This window comes from Rissa tridactyla, chromosome 1 (genome assembly GCF_028500815.1).
Source record: "Rissa tridactyla isolate bRisTri1 chromosome 1, bRisTri1.patW.cur.20221130, whole genome shotgun sequence".
NCBI classification, from domain to species: domain Eukaryota; kingdom Metazoa; phylum Chordata; class Aves; order Charadriiformes; family Laridae; genus Rissa; species Rissa tridactyla.
In genome coordinates, this window is record NC_071466.1 from 191863519 (window position 1) to 191881113 (window position 17595).

The 17595-nt window shown below is 37.8% G+C and overlaps 1 protein-coding gene across 1 annotated transcript in view; it reads left to right on the top strand.

The window, feature by feature from the left end:
- The window catches only part of CAPZA2 (capping actin protein of muscle Z-line subunit alpha 2), a 32440-nt gene extending 19876 nt beyond the window's left edge, over window positions 1–12564 (top strand). The window contains exons 6-10 of the mRNA XM_054210079.1: window positions 179–258; window positions 2996–3074; window positions 6687–6758; window positions 9401–9463; window positions 10394–12564. Coding sequence (XP_054066054.1) covers window positions 179–258; window positions 2996–3074; window positions 6687–6758; window positions 9401–9463; window positions 10394–10534 — 435 coding nt within the window. The 3' untranslated portion in view covers window positions 10535–12564. The remainder of the gene's footprint in view (window positions 1–178; window positions 259–2995; window positions 3075–6686; window positions 6759–9400; window positions 9464–10393) is intronic.
- The last annotated feature ends 5031 nt before the right edge of the window (window positions 12565–17595 follow it).

Sequence of the window (17595 nt, forward strand, 5' to 3'; positions counted from 1 at the left end):
ATAAGCACTGTAATGTTTCATGTACTGAACATTATGTAAGGACCACGGTGATTACAAAATTAAATTTTACAGTTTATGTAACAATAATAGAACTAGATATCTAAGCAATTTGAGCAAGATAGATACTGAAACTTAAACTGTGTTCTTTATGTATTTTTTTTTTCCATTTCTAATTAAGGTATATGGTAAAACAATTGATGGACAGCAGACCATTATTGCATGCATAGAAAGCCATCAGTTCCAAGCAAAAAATTTTTGGTAAGTTTCTGTATGGATACAAATACAGCAAACTAACTGCACTAGTACCATTACACTGGTAAGTCTTAGTTCAGAGAAGGAGGTGCGTACACATCTTGCATGTGACTTTTTTTTCTCCCTCCACCCCAAGTCTTTCTGCCAAAACTATGTAGAAATCTCTTCCTGTGTGGTGACTAAAATGTCAGACTGCACGTCTTCATCTCCTTTGCAGAACTTTGGGAGCTTCGTAAAATTCCTTACGACTCGTTCAGTTTATCACGCTAGCACCAATACCTACGCCTGTGTTCCGTAATACAATTGATTCTGCTTGTGTTGCTTCCTTTGTGACTGACAGAATAAAAACAGCTTCTTCTAGCTTTCATGTCTCAGAGAAAGAAGGTGACCAACGACAAATTTCCTGTAGGACTTGAATCATTAATTTTTGGGTGAGGTAGATAAAGGTGATCTTGGATGAAATGAACTCTTATAAACTGCAGCTTGATTTTTTTTTTCTTTTTTCTGTACTCGGTTGAAAGATGTTTTCCACAGTCAGGAGTGAACTTTGGATAGGTCCTTGCACAAAACTGGCCAGAGTTGAGATAAATATCACAGTATTGGAGTTGGGTTAAGGAAGTATCTCCTAAAGATAGCTAATATATGCAGTTGTCTGAAGAAATAAATTTCATTATTATTTTATTTGTTATTTCGCATCTGAATGAAATTATATTTAGTAATCCCATGGGTATTGAATGGAAGTGCAGAAATTCTTGTTTTCTGGTGCTGAAGGTGAATATTGCATATGCATAGTAATTTCAGCATGTGTCTGTATCAGCTAAATAATTTTCCCAGTATACTGTTCCATAGATTTTAATTGAATTTGCGCACTTAATAAATAATTTCTCCTACTGACTTAAATTTGGCTAGTTAAGTCTGCATGTTTTACATCAATATTAAAAGTAACTTGAAATAAACAGTCTTTAAAGAAGAGGAACAGATAGGCAACAACCTCTTTTAGATAGAGAAAATATTTTAATAAAGTTACAGTCGGACATCTATGGGTAAATATTGAACACGTTTCTAGAGTTTTACAGGGGGAAAGTCAGATCCTAATTCTCATTCTTAGCAAGTTTTAATAAACATATATTGGTTTGGGGAATTTGGGAATGGAGGAATGGATTCAAAGTTAACAAGGCTCTTCAGTTATCCAGCTGTATGTCTGGATATCCAGCCCAAGCCACAGCCAGTATTTATTGTCAAGGTATCCCAGCTTTTTAGGCATTTGGAAGGCTGGCAGCCTACCCTGAAAGCAAGTTTGTTGGGTGATAGAAAACCAATACATGCCAAAGAAAAATGTTCTATGAATTTCTGAAATACTATCAACACAGTAGGATAGATAGTTTATTAAAGAATGTGAAAGAAAAGGAAGGACAGTCAGTCTCTTACAAAACATCTTAAGTCAGCAGAGGTAAATAAAGTAATGACATGTTGTTTTTAACTTAGAGCATTTCCTACAGAAGGATCCTTCTGAACTTGAACTCTTTTCTTGGAATAGCATCTTAAGGACAAAAAGATATCCCAGAGTGGAAACACTGTGGTCGTCTTAACTTCAAGGACCATAAAGAGACTAAGAAGCAAACAAATCCGTTAGCTAGCCATCGAATCCCATGCATCTAAAAACTAATATTGTGCCCAAAATGTAGTTCAGCATGTAAGCTTTCTTATAGCTAATGGGTCAGTCTTAAGGCTACCAGTAATATTAGTGTCACTGAGTTGGGTAACCCTTTCAGTTTTCTCAGAGATGACAAACAAGCTTCTCAATTGCCTTAGTCTGAATTTTCAGTGATAATCTATAATTTGGATATTGTCTGAAGTAATAACCAATGGCTTTATAATTGAGTTAACGTTGTTAGTATCTAAGATGTGTCAATATAGATGTATTAGTAAGTGTTAATCTTAAAGTCTTTATCTCTCTTTCTCCCCTCGTTGAATGCACTGAAATCTACACCTAACATTAGGATTGGAACTCATAGTGTCAACTTCCTTTCATCCTTTAAGCGCAAAGAAGAAACTGAGAGACAGCTGCAGTGCATTCTTAATATAGCTGTAATGTACTAACTTTCTAATCCATTAACCTTATAACTAAATAAGAAAATGTCTAGTCTACAGGAAAGAAATCAGGTGAAACTACAATCTCCCCATACTGTTTTCCAGATGTTTGAAACTCCCTTTAGGCAATTTGGCAAGGATATTGAATTTGTGGAAGGAAATTGGAAGGAAATAGTTGTCCTCAAACAGAAATGCTAGAAGAGCTGAAAGGCCTAGTTACAACGCAGCGTAGCGGAAAGTCTTGCTGATTTCATGTTCCTTCCATTCAAGTTTTTCATGTGAAGTGTGACTTCAGCTGATGCAGCAAGTTGTCCAGGTCCCAGAAACAAAATATTGACTATATACACCTAATTAATAATAAAGGAGGGAAAGAACATTGTAGACTTTAGGTATTTTCGGAAGTTAAGTCCTGCTGTTAAAAGGTTCTTACTAATAAATCTACTTGGTCCACATCCAAAGCTGAGGGTAAATATTTTGGGAAACTTCTCTTCCTGACTGATTACGGGGCTGAATCTTTAGGGAAAGATTTTGTGCATGTGGACAGCATATTTAATTCTCCATTTTTCTTTGATTATTAGATGTATGTTGGTTTTTGCTTTTTTTTTTCTTAACCTGTAGGGTGACATCTGCTTTCTATTTTATTTTCTTAAAGGAATGGGCGTTGGAGGTCAGAATGGAAGTTTACAATCACCCCTTCAACCACTCAAGTGGCTGGCATCTTGAAAATTCAGGTATGCTTATCTCAAATTGTGTCCTGATCAGCAAAGTCTCCAGTTATTATCAAGGGAGACTCAGGCCAGTGTATTAAGTATTCTAAGAGAATCTGGGGACCCAATAAGCAAAGCAGACATGCCCATTCAGTTAAGTGTTAGTGACTTAATTGCATATTTACCTAATCCTTACGAATACAAAATACATGTTTAATGTAATGATTCAGAAGACTTCAGACAGTGTAATCACCTTAGCTAGGCATATACGTCTTTTCTGTTTCTTGAATTTGCCGTGGCACAAGCCTTTCCTAAGGGTAGGCCCTTTCTGAAGTAGAACTTTTTTTCTTTTTAACTGATAATAGCAGGTTTTCTTCATGATGCCCACCCTGTTGTTCAGAAAGGTGGTAACTTTTGGTTTCAGTTATTCCGCCATCTGGAATTTTTGAATATAGGTCTCCTTCATTCCAAATTTGGCCTTCCTGTTGGCCTTAGGGCATTCAGAAAAGAGATACTGTCCAAGCAGGAATACAGAAATCCTTGAGACCAAAGGAAGTCTGGCTGTCATGTGGTAGGTGGGGGACTTGACGTCCTGGGTTGGTTCCCTGGAATGTCTGCACATATTTTGCAGGAGTTTATTAAAACAATTCTGGGATCTGGAACTAGAATGTCAGTGCAGTCTGGCTTTCAGTGTAGTACCTTACTATTTTTTTACAAGACACTGAGTCAGGTTCCCTTTTCCTGCTCTTTTTGTGTCCCTGTGAGTTTTGCAGTTCCTTACTGCTCAGTCACTTGACTTCAGGAAGATGCAATGGAATGTCTTTCTAGCCATAGCCTAAGGTTTAGGATGTTATTTTAGGATGTGGTAGATGTGTTCAGGTCCACCCAAGCAGGGGGCCTGGATCTGGTTTCCCATTCTGGGGCAAATTCTGTAACAACTGGAATGATAGTCAAAATGTGGACAGCCATTCTTACATTATCAGATAAAGATGGTCATGGTGAGCACCCTAAATAACTTCTAGGCTTCTCAGGACTTTGGGAAAATCCAAGTAAACTGTTGCTTAAATACAACTTCAGCAAAACAGGCGTTTTCTCCACAACATGCACTTTTGGTTAAATGTCTTAAGTGATTTTTTTACAGAACAAGCAGGCAGGTGTCTACCTAATTCTGGAAAAGTTAGGCCAGTAGCCTAGAAAATAGCCTGAAAAGGAAATTTAGTCAGGTTTTAATCAGCATCTGAATTTGGGCACCAGCTAATTTTGTCTTTTATTACTATTACACAGATTTAATCAAGGCATTATTTATATTCATTAAATGTTTTGGGGAGTGATGAGAAATTTTACTTTTTTTGCTCGTATATCATCAAGGAGTTTTGAACTCTGTTTCAAATTTTTAGAAATGGTGTAAAACTTCTTTCACATATGTGGGAGTGCTTCCCCTTCTCCCCCTCCAAACAAACAAAAAAAGGTGCTTTGATTTTTTTTTTTTTTTAAGTAGCAAAGTAATTTTCTAGAATATGAACTCAACTACAACATTAGTGAAATTTCAGAGGACTGAAATTTCAGCGTTATTTGCAGAGTCTTTATGACAGCAATATGGCCATTGCGCTGTTTCTGATAAGACCTTTTATGAATATGTTGGGGAAAGTTCCAGCATCACCTGCTGTCTTCAGGTGTCTTCAGTATTTTTAAGGTCATTTGCACAATTTCTTCCTTTTTAAAAATTCTATGAATAAATTCTAATACAGAAGATTCTCAGCTGTCTTAATCTCTTCCTTTCTTTAATTTTCTTTTAATTATATGTAAGGGGAAAACTGCAACAGCCGTGTCATTTACTAAAACTATGTCCCTGTGGTGCTTGACATGCTCCACCTGTGCATGGAAAACAACTGATAAGTGTACTCGTTACTAATTTTATCTTTTAGATAATTTGTTATTCTCATCCCTCCTTAGTTAACCTTTCCAAGAGGTTCTGTTCATAAACATCATCCTTCTTGTAGTCTTCTGAACCCAGACCTAGCATTCTAGAAGGATGTCAGCAGTGAGGTATAGTACAGAACAGTTACTTCTCATATTTTGTATAAGATACAACACATCCCAGAATTAGATTTGACTCTTCATCCCTGTTAAGTTTTTAGGCCTGAGTGTTTGCCAAGAATGTCACCCAGTGAGACAGATGTTTGTGCTGATGTTGGCCTCAGAGTACAGGGGAGCTTTGGGCCCCCTGCAGTGGATTGTGATGGAGAAAGGGGGAGATTTATACTTCTCTGGGTTCTGCTGTTTCTTTGGGAGGTCTCAGAATTTGGCACTGAGTAAGCACTTCTCATCTTTTAGGAGGTGGATTGAAAGTTTCACCCAATAGTGTTCAATTTGAAAACAAGCTTATTTTATGGTTAGGATGATGCCTTTTGTTGAAGAACAAGTATTTGACAATAAGCAAAATAATAATATAAGATATATCATAGGAAATAATGTTTTTCTCATATAGGAAACATTTCCTTAGGTATATCTGTCTTACTCTGTGTCATGTTTTCTTTATTGTTGTTTATAAAATTGAGGGTTTCTTGTATCGTGATCCTAATATATATGAAATTGTTGTATTTTGCCTTAGTCTCCATATTAAAATGTTATCATGCCTAATAGGGTGAGACACAAATGCCTCAGCTCCTCATAGCATCAGCTATGTTAACTGTGTTGACTTTATCAAAATTGTAGAAAATCTTTAAAGATACCTGTTTAAACGTCAATGAGCTACATAACTCTTCTGTGTCAGTTATTTTGAATGATTACATGTAACTTTATATCTGCTTCCCATTTTTTAAGTTTTCCAACAGTTGCATTAGAAACTGAATGTTTTCAGATCCTTACCAACTGAATTTGAAAGTACTAAATTGTCTTGGGTAGAGTTTTACTGTTTTTCTCCTGCAAAATAATCAAGGAAGCTGTTTTGTAGATAATAATGTTTCAAGAGTAAGTAGATTTCATTCTGCTTTGCTACCTAACCTTGGCACACCTTGTCCTAAAGAGCTCCTTTGTCTAGATAAATACCATCTTTTGTTATGAGTCATATCTAAGAGATGAAAATATCAAAACCAGGCAGTTCTAGAAAGGGAAGCTTAATGTTGCACTGTCCTTAGGAAACAGTTTGGATGAAGAAAAAACCAACTTCACAGTATCCTGAAGCCTTGCCTCAACTATTCTCACTTTAAATATGACTTCACTATTGCAAGAGTTTCTAGTAAGATCACATAAATAGTATGTTGTTGTCTTTATGATGTTAATCAAAACCTTGGTTTAGTGGTGGACTCACCAGTGTTAGGTTTACAGTTGGACTCAATGATCTTAAAGGTGTTTTCCAACCTGTGCGATTCTATGGTTCTATAATTCTAAACTTCTTTGCATGGAATACTGCATAAGGCACATCAGCACAAAAATGTTTCCAGAGTAGCTTCTTTACTATTCCCCCTCAAAAATATTTGGTTATCCTAATTGGTTTTGTTGTTCTGTAACATTTTATGTGTGTTTCTGTTTGATTTGTGTGTTTGTTGTTATGATAAATACTACAACACTTTGATTTTCCTGTCTGTTGTTGGTCTGTAATATTTAATATGAGTTTCTTTGTTTAATTTTCTGCAGGTTCACTATTATGAAGATGGTAATGTTCAGCTGGTGAGCCATAAAGACATACAAGATTCTCTAACAGTGTCTGTAAGTGAACTTTAAAGACCTTAGCGTGTATATTGAAATGACTTTCTAATCTAAAAAGAGAAGTAAGCTTAAAAAAAACCATAGAAGTTTGGAGGCTAGTTTGCTCTTCTGCATCAATGGGAATTAATGTTCTAATTTATAAATACTTTGTATGTAATATTTACTAATTTTGCCTAACATGTAGTTACTGTTAAAAAAAAAAAATAAAATTAATGTATGCTTGTGTGTGGCTTATATATAAGCTAAATTAACTTTGATTGTAAAGCTTTAATTAGCTTGTTGTCAGTCTTTCTGCAATTCTGTTGTATTTAAACTTTGGTCTGCAAAGTGACCGATAGTATTAATTTTTTAATATGGAGGAGGTTTGAGTTATAACAACCCACTTCAGTACAATCTCTAGGAGGTTGCCTCCTTTGCTCACTGGGAGAAGACCAGTATGCTAAAAATAGTAAACAAATGCTACCAGTTGAGAAGCAGTAGTGGATATTCTCCCTTCATTTCCACCCTGTCTGTAACTGGTGCTGTCAGCCTCTTGCTTTTCTATATAAAAAGCCCTTTCAGAGATGCTTTGGCTTGAGAAGCATAACACACGTTATATTAAAGCATACTTTTTTTTTCAACTTCTTTCCAAATGGATCAGTATAGTAATGAGGAGTAGACTATAGAAATAAAAATTGCCTGTGAATAGTACCAGGAGTATCTTTTAAGAGTTGGTAATGTTGCATTGTGAACTACTACTACTTTTGAAATAATGCTCCTTTCCCCTACTGGAGACTGTGTTTATAAACAGTAAGACTTTCTGTTGGAGTGTTCTTTAATAAAACTTAAGCCAGTATAGTTAAACTGGCAAAGGGCAATCGTAAAAGTGAATAGTAGAAGTATTTTAATGATAATGACTAGTAGTGACCAATTTGGCTCAAAAGCTGAATTCATCAATAAAGAACATTGTTTGTTAATATAAAGCAAGGCTTGTTGGCTTTTCAGTTGCAATAGCACTATAAAGAATGGGTGAGTGTGGTGCCAACTGATAACGCTTCTGGAGCTGTAGATATAAAATTACTTTTGACCCCCTAAGCAAAGGGATCTGTTTAGTCTTTCATTCAACTAGGAGTTGCTTCAGAGAAGATTATGTGGAAGAAGTTCTCCTTTCAATAGCTTTTGCTTCACTTTCTATGGGGAAGAAACTTAATCCTGTTCCGCAATTTAGTAAAGCAGCAGAAGACCGATGAATAGGAAAATATCTTTTACATAACTTTCCTACCTCCTGCTAGTACAAAAGCAAGTATGCTGCTGGTTAACAATTTTTAGCCTTAGCTTTGAGCTTGATAGAGGGCAGAGGCTGTACAGGTTCTTATTTCCCACAGAAGGAATGGTAGGTAGATTAAAAGGAGCCCCAACGACTCCTCTCCTGTTGTCAGCAGAGAAGCAATTTTGACACAACTGAAATAAATGACTGAAGAGTTCTCTAGTTGCTAGAGCTGTGAATAATTTTCTTGAAGGTTACTTTCTTAGCCCTAATTTCTCTCTTAGCCAAATAAGACCTCATACCCCTGAATTCTTCCTCTCAACAGCAGGGCCTTTGAAATCATTGCTTCAGTTCATTGAAAAGTCAAAACCCTTTTGTTGTTCTGCTTGGCCTCTGCCTCCTCCTTCATCTCTTTCTGCGGTGTCCTGAAGCACTTTCACAGCTGCTAGCTGCAGTTTCACTGAAACTTTGAACCAGTTGTTGAAGCTGCCATAGCCTTCTCCCACTCCTTGCTTTTGTAGAAACAAGGGATCATGTGGGGCAAGAACACTCCAATCTTTAAACAGCTTCTGCAGAAGCACCCTTAGGAATGTCTTCAACACCTGGTTGGAGGTTTTGAAATTCATGAGCCCTCACTTTCTTATTGAGACTTCTTTCAAGCACTTCAGCTAACTTTTCTCCGGATTGACTGATGGGTCATTTTTTATTTTTCAAACAAACACATGCTTGCAGATTTAAGGATGAGGCCCAAAGCAAAGAAACTGTTTATCAGCCATGATGACATTTTGACATTGTGGTGTATTGCACCCTCATTTTTGCAAGATGTACTTGGTGATGTTTTTTGAAAACCAGGTATATAAAGTCAGTGTTTGCCTCAGCATAGTTGCTACATTCAGAATGTTTAGAGGTGAATAAATTTGTTTTGGGTTTTTTTGGTTGTATTCTGCATACTTCCAGGTTAGCTGGTGTTCTTTAAATTTTTCTGAATTTGCACTGGAAATTTAATATTGATAATATTTAATATCCATACTCTGCATGTTTGAGAGACTTGTCTGTGTGTGCATTGTCATATTTCCAAATGCTGTTCTGTTCCATATGTCTTTTTATCATACCATTGAATTTGTAATCAAAATATTTTAAGGAGCTCCATGGTAATCTTTATACTTGTTGCAGTTGGACTGGTTTTGGTTTTTTAATATAATAATAATATAAATATAATAATAATGTGGCATATGCCTTTTGGGTTTGTTTTGCTCATTTTTTGTTTAGCCACTAAATGGTCATGTGTTCTCATGGAATCTACCTGACATCTCTCATAACTAAAGGAAAATACATAGTTCAGCAGGTCATAGAATCATGCTGTACATGAGACCTAATTCAAATGTTCTTTTTCTAGAATGAAGCCCAGACAGCGAAGGAATTTATAAAAATTGTAGAGGCTGCAGAAAATGAATATCAGGTATGTTGGAAACACACATTATATCCTTACTCACATGTATAACGTTACCATATACTTAACCAAAGCTAGTATTCTACAATTAGTAAGCTTTTGATATTAAGATAATGTGGTTCCATATAAATATAAATAGATTACATGCTGCTATTAACTGTATCCTCCCTTTCCATGCCTTCTGGTGATTGGACTCACCTAATTAATGTTACATTAGAAGTTGGTTTGGTTTTTTTTTGAGAGCAAAAAGTCCCTGGTGTGATCAAATATCAGCCATTCTAATCTCTTTTAGTATTCGTGCGTTCCTTAAGTGGAATTTTTGTACAGATTCTGTTCAGAGGCTACTCTGTTAGACGGCTTTGCTAAATATGACTATAAGCATTCATTTCAATTAGTCATTTTAAAGTTAGAAAAGTATAACTGTTCTAGATATCCTCTGTAGAAGTGGATTCATATTCATTTAGATCTTACACATAAGGTGAATTTCAGACACCATGTTCTGTCAGGTTTTTTTTAAAAAAAATGCTCTTTAATAAAAATTTACCAAGTATGTATCGTATGCATTATATTCAAGCTCATACGATGTTGTGCACTGACTGTACCATCCCCGCAGAAAAAACAGTGGAAGACTCTGGTGTGTGAAATTAATGATGTATGAGCTAACTCCAGTCAGCACTGTATTCATGCTGCTGGTTAAGCACGCTGTGGTTTGCTGAAACACCTAGGCTACGGTCAGGTTTATTGCAGCTGTCTCACTAATTTTCTTCACAGAGTTTCCATCTAGATCCAACAGCTTTCCTTCAAAAAATATTTTAATTTGGCATATTTTTATTAAAGCTGTTTAAGGGGCAATAGACTACTCAATCATTTAACCTTTTACATAACATCCTAATTTTGTTCTTCATGTGTCTTTGTTTTGTGTGACTTTGTGTTTAACAGACTGCTATCAGTGAGAATTATCAGACTATGTCGGACACTACTTTCAAGGCCTTACGTCGACAATTGCCAGTTACCCGCACCAAGATTGACTGGAACAAGATCCTTAGCTATAAGATTGGAAAAGAGATGCAGAATGCTTAAAGTGAACATTGCATGACTGGATCATTTTAGTGTCCTTGTATACAAATAAAAATTATTACAAAAAGTATTTGGAACTGTCAAATCACCCAGTCAGCATGGGCTTTTGCCATTGAAAATCACTGTAAGTAGTTTGGTTAGAGCACAAAGCTTAGCTAATTGACTTCTTTCCTTTTGCTTTCTTTTCAGAGGGTTGCAACTTCAGTATAGCTGAATATCTTCCTTTAGAGTTTCTGTTGTACCTTTATTTTTTTATAATGAAGAGACCATGCCTTTAGTTTTCAATTACACATTAAGAACAGTTCGAAAAATATTTTTGCATATGATAACCCTTTCTCTTGCTTTCATGTGAAATGGACAACTTCCAAAATTTGCTGGATTCCTTGTGGAGATCAGTAACGTGCATTTCTAGGTCAAGGTCAACATGGAGTTAGCCATAGGTGCTGTTTTTGAAATCATCTATCCTTTCATTGTATGTAAAATTGAGAAAAGCATTTTATCTATCATTTAAACCTTTCAGAATACTTACTTAGATCGCTCCATGGTAACTAAATTTGAAAAAAAGGCCAAGATCTAACACTGTTTTAAGATTTTGAAATTAAGTAAAAGTACTTATTTCAGAAATGCATTTAATGCTTTGTTCCTGACGATTACTTAAATGAGCTTAAACTCCATCTGCCCTTGTTTTTTTTATTATAAAGCCACAAATGTATTATAACAAGGCATATTGTAATATATATAATCCTGTACTCATTACTATGTCTGTCAGTTTATTTTTTTTTCTTAGATTGAAATGTACTAAAATTCAATGTGACATTAAAATGCAAATTTTCTATTTATTTGAGTATCAGATTGCTTCCTGATATAGCCTATTTTTGGTGTTTCTATTTTTTTTTTTTTAATACCACTTTAAACAGCCACAAACTTGTGGCCTCTTGGCTATTCTCAGTGTATTTGGAGATTGATGTAGTATCATCATCTGTTGTTTCCATCTGCATTTAAGAAACATCTACATATGGAAGTCTACTTAAAGCAGGTATCTTTTAGCTTCATGTTGGCTACAGAGGATGGAGGAAATTACATGACCAAAAATAGCACATTTGTCTGAATGTGAAGAATACTTTCTCTGTGTGATATATCTTGTATTGAAAATGGCCATCGGGTATCTAAATACACAGTCTTCAGTACAAATGCTGTATGACACTTCTGTGAAATGCATAGATTTCATTTTAAAGTGGATGAAAACCTGTTTTAAAATATGCTACCTAATTACATGCTTATGACAGAAAATTAAACAGCTCCTTTTTTTGGAATGCAGGTATTAATGCACACTCCTAAACCAGTAAAGCTTACGCAAAGGTTTCACATCTTTGTTTACAGCATGATCCAATTAATTACCTTAAACTGTTAAGTTACAGCGTAGCAAGAGAAAGAGTGTAGACTTGTACTGAGTATGAAAATGTACACGCAAAGTAGTTTACTCTTTGAATTGTAATAGCAATACCCCTGTATTCTGTTCTTCAGTGCTCTCTCATAAAGGGGTATGGAATTAACTGAAGTTCTTGAAATTGCTGCTACTTTACAGTACTAAACTGTACAGTAGAAGAGTGGGATTTGTTCTACCACAGTCTTCCTGGAGAGTTGCCCTCTTAATTGTCTTTGTACATCAGCTATTGAACCATGTTGTTCTTGAAAAGAAGGCTTATAAAAGCTGTATGTGAGCTAATAACAGATGCCGAGTCACTGTCAAGTCAGTCTGTCAATCTTAACTAAGATCTAAATACAAACTTTGTTGGAAGAATTTCTTTAACGTATTTAAGAACAAGCTTAAAAAATAAAAGACAGTGAACGGACACTTAGGAGAACTGTTAATGGGCAACAACGGTGCAAATAACTTTTCTAGCTGTTAGAATATTGCGTATGACCGGAATCAGCACTGGCTAAAAGTCAGAATGCTATTTTTCTTACCTGAAATAAAAAGATAATTTTAAATATATTCCTAATAAAGAGGTATTTTACTGTGAAGTACTCTATTGCTGTGTTTCCCTCTCTGTTTATTCAGTCCTGTGATTCCTTATCTTCAAAGAATGGCATCTTACAGGTTCAATTCTACCAGTAGGGTGAAATAAGTAGATCTGTATTACTTACATTTTTTTTCCTGTTGTGATAATTTTTAGTCTGTGAGATAATTTTACACCTTGAACATCAAATTTATTAAGTTATAGCTTCAATAAAGCAATTTATAAGTAAGTCACTATTCTGTTACTTTTCCAAAATGGTATGCTGTGTCATAATTAGGGGTAATGACTCCCCAGATGAAGCTGACCTGAGTATCAGCTGAGGCACATGGCACGCTTGGAGTTCTTGATTTTCCTCAAAAGTTCGGATGTCACTTGCCCTTTTTTTGTTTCTACCCTTACCCCTTTTAAATTGGAGAACTTCAGAGCTTGCTCAGTAGGCTTTAGGGAATTTTGTGTAGGTAAAGCACTTTTCTCTGAGAAATTTTGCTGTGGCAGTTGTCTTAATGTGAATTACTATTTGTTTATATTCTATTTTTAAATATAAAGATAAGCTTTGTATCGTGGAATGTTGATGTACTAGACATTATGGCTTGTAATATGGACTTGTAAAATGCTTGTGTTTATGAAGTGTATTACATCTTATGCATCTCAGTGTCCCTTTATCCAAAGGGATTTTAAATTTAATGCAAGTAAGCAATTGTTCTTTCTGAACATCTGCAACAGGAGTGACAATTCTGCTTTCAGTTTCTCCTGAGCAGCCCCGTTTTTGTATCTCTCTCTTAATTCGTGCTGCAGGTAGAATGGAACTTTGTAATCATTGTAATTTTGGTTACATCACTACTGCTTCCGATGTTGGAGATGCTGAAAGCAATTCTAATGGGTGGTTCAGTTGGGAAGGCTGCAACGCAGTTTGTTAGTGAATGCTCCTTCAGCCCAGGGTTACAAGTACGGTATGAGACCGAGCATCCCAATAGATGTGCTCTCTCTAAGGGACAGCTCCAGCCGCATCTATGGCAGTGATGTCGTTGGTGCAGTTTGGGAGTAAATCCCTCCTTTCAGGCAGCTTGAAACCACCTGTGTGTTGAGGATGGCTGGAGGATCAGACTAAACCTGGCCTTTAAATTTCCAGACTGTATATACTGTAGGTACAGAGGCTGAACATCAGCTCTTTGATTCTATGGATTCACTCCGATCGTACGGAATTGCTTGCTGACACAGACGTAGCTTCTGCCGCATTTGTTTACTGGAAAGACTGAAACCGTTCTTCCTCTGATGCAACTGTAAACTAGGTTTAGATTAAACTTAGTTTGTTCCTAACCTTGGAAGTGTCAATTTTTGTGTGACAGTGTTCTGGTGTTTTTTTGGAAAGGGGAAAATTTTGCATCGGATTTAAACAAAAATTTTAGCTTTCCACAGCTAAAAGAAAGGAACTGTGAATATGTACTTATGTACTTTATTTCTTCTGTGAAAATGAATGCTTAATATTCAGTAGGATTTCTTATTAGCAATATTTCCCTCTGCTATTGTGCTTGGCTTACCTGTAAGAGGTGTTGCTCAGCAGGATATTATCCACATGCTCATCACAAGAGAGGACAAGAGCAGTAATTGTTGCCTTGAAAGATAATATTCTGTAAACACATTTAGATTTTTCTGTGCATCTTTTCCTTGCCAATCAATAAAGTTGTGCAGGGGGAAAAATCTGTTAGGTTTATTCCTCGTAAGTCAAGAGGAGCATGTAGGGACTTCTGCCCGACAGCTGTAGTTTGAAATAACTTCAGCTCTGAAACAACGTCCAGCTGACAGGGTTGTAAATGTGCCTGCTAAAGTAGGATGGGGTTGGTTGGTTTGGGGGGACACCGCCACATGCTAACAGTGACCTGTAGCAAATACTAATTTCAGCTTTGTATCTAAATGTGCTTAATATTTTTCAGTGCCAAGTGTGCACTGAGTTATGGCTACTGTAGGTGTTGGTGAATGTCCAAACTGAAGTTGGAGTTACCCCCAAGATTATTTCAGAAATCCCGTAGGAACAATAATGCAGAAAGCTGAGCGACAGCTTTGGCACGCTACGAATGCAAGACAAGCAGCGTTGCGAGCAGGGGTTCAGAAAAAATAACGATCTCTTTCTTAGCAAGTAAAAATGTCCTCAGAGGGATTGCCAATTACCGTGCAGCAGCCTGGTAAGACTGAAGTTACCTCTCGTGGTACATCAGGAACCTGGGCTGCTTTCCTCACACGGAGAGAATAGAGTTTTGGTCCCATGAGGTAAAGAGGGGACTCGATCTCGCTGGAGCAAATGTTTTTACAACTGGCTAAATAAAGTGTGTATGAACCTAACTGGAGAATCACAGTCAGCAGCTCTCAAGTGCAGGAAGGACGCTTACCTCTCATTCACTCGGGCTGCAGTGGATTTAAAATGTTTTCCTTCCTCCTGCTTGAACTGCCTCCCTGCCCCGTGTGGTGGTGTTCTTGGGTCCTGGACAGTGGTGCGTCTTGTCTCGGACTGGGCATCTGTTGCAGAGGCTGGGGACTAAAGGTTAGGTGCCCAAAGGCAGAAATGTTCCAATTCTTGCCATGCTGGGAAGGGGCCCAGATTTCCTGGGGTTTCGGATGCCGTCATGCTGCCTTTTCCCAGGTAAGGTATTACATCCAGTGATAATGTGAGATGTGTCAGTGAGATTATAAGAGATACAAGAATGTGATCTATTATGATTTTCCTTAAGAAAGAAAGGTGCCACTATCTTATCGATGCTTATCAATACCTGAAGGGCAGGCATCAAGAGGATGCAGCCAGATTCTTTCAGTGGTGCCCGGCAACAAGCACAGACTGGAACACAGGAAATCAGGGAAGAAGGCTTGGAAAAGGAGTAAACCAATCACAAAATAAAATAAAAGTGTTCAAAAGATTAACTGATTTTTTTTTAATACGTTTTCAACTTCGCTGTGACACAGCTAATATATGTACAGGCAACTGGAGTAGAAATCTGAGCTTTCAAGGGTCATTAGCAGTTTTAAACTAAATAGCAGGAAGAAAAATCCGCTTCCTTCTTTCCTCGTACGTGACGCTGCATCGTCAAACCAGCTCTCGGATGCTGTGAAACCGGTAAGCTTTGCAAGGCTTTCACTCCACTGTAAAAACAGGAACATGAGGTAGCAAAAACATGACTGGCCAAAAAGGAGTTGTGGTTAAAGGCTCCAAAGTTCCCGTAGCTGATTTCTGAACAATAGCGCTGTTAGAAATATCGAAATCCCCAAATGGAAAGCAAAAGCTCACCTTGTTTTTTATTCCATGGTGTGGCAGGATCAGCTGCATCTTGACCGCACGTGGCAGGACAGAGGCTTGTCTGCTCTGAAATAAATTAATGATCAAGATTATCCTTCCTCTCCGAGTTCTTGCGGGGCTTTAGAATTATTAGTATTACGGTAGATATTAGGAAAAGTTAAATCTTCCTTGCTGGATCTTAACCTCTTTATATCTTCGCTGTGGGCAGCTTGTTCCCATTTTCTTTGCGACGCGCTTTATGTATTGGAAGAGCGTCCCCGGACTGGGTAGCTTTTAGGCTAAAGACTGAATCCAGCAACTTTTAATTTCTACATGAAATCCAATACTTTTAAGTCATTTGTCTACATCCTGCTTTTTGGTTTCTGTTCACTTTGAGAAGCAAATCGTTTGTTTTTCTCTGCTGATTGTTCATGTTGGTCCTGGGGATGTTGCAGGCTGTCCTGGTACTAATACGCTACTTGGATTTCCTTTTGTTAGAATCTGGCCTGGAATGCTACAATATTCTCTAGCATTGTCCTCAGCAGCAATTAGAAGATTTCTGTTATAATTTTAAAGCCCATGCTAAATTAAGGAGGGGAAAAAAAAACACCACCACCAACCAACCAGTGCTAGGTACGTGTGCTTGACGTTATCCTTCTCTACTGACAAAGTAGGCACTAGGAGTGTAGGAAAACGAGACCGTTCAGTATCCTAATGATGTGGAGCAGCCAGCAAATGGATTCTGAGCCAAGACCATCCTGGAATGAAGCGTCAAGGGCTGCTGTGAACTTGTCCAGGGTGATGAGCTGGATCCTTGTGATCTGGGAGGATTGTGCCAGCAGCAGGCAGTTTGTTCGGCTGTACCTCGGAGGCACCGATGTCAGGCAACACTGCGGAGGTGAAATGCGCCACCCTCTCTTGTGCTAGGAAGCACACAATAGGCTTTTTTATCTATCTTTTTTCTATGTGGAGGAAAAGAAAAGGAATCCATGATCAGAGTTGCCGAGGCAGCTTAAGGTAGGAGTCCAGGGGGATAACTTGTCCTGTTCTCAGAAGCACTGAAGTGCGTCTCACTTCTCCTGCCATGCGCTGGTGAAGACTGGACAGTAGCTGCTGTAGCGTCCATGCAAGCATTTTCCGTATGTCCCAACAGTTCTGTGTGTAGGAATAGGTGGTACCCTCCCTCCACGAGGCTAGCCAGCGCCTCTCGTGGAGCATCAGGAATGCCTGTGTCGTTCCAGAGCCTGTGTTAAGTTCCTGTAGGCGTGTACCAAGTATGAAGAGTCCTTGAGCTGTCACAGATGCCGGGAGCCAGCTCAATTGCAGAGGACTAGACCTGAGAGATGCCGCTGAGAAAGTAAATGCCATATGCTGATGAAGAACTGAAGTGCTGCTCCTGTTCCAGGGCTCTGCTGCAAGGCAAAGGCAGAGGTTGCTACATAGCTGATCCGCCAGGTGCGAGAAGATCTGGAGTTAAGGCGCAAGCAAAAGAATCTGTTAAAGTCAGTAATGAGTAGACGTCATGTCCCAGTTCATTACTAAACTTAGTGAGCCATCATCTTCCATTTAAGAACTTGGCGGCCTCCCCTTAGCTCTCTCAGCTGGACGCTGTGTGCCTCGCAGTCCTACCAGCAGTTGGCGTGACAAGAACTGCTGCCCAAACTGTAGCTGCTGACGCAGTGTGGTAGCCCAGTGCCTGGTGTCAAAACACAGATGATGACAAGGCTGAGAAACGGGGCAGGAGCAGATGCAACCTCAGCAATCCCACAAGCAAGGATCAT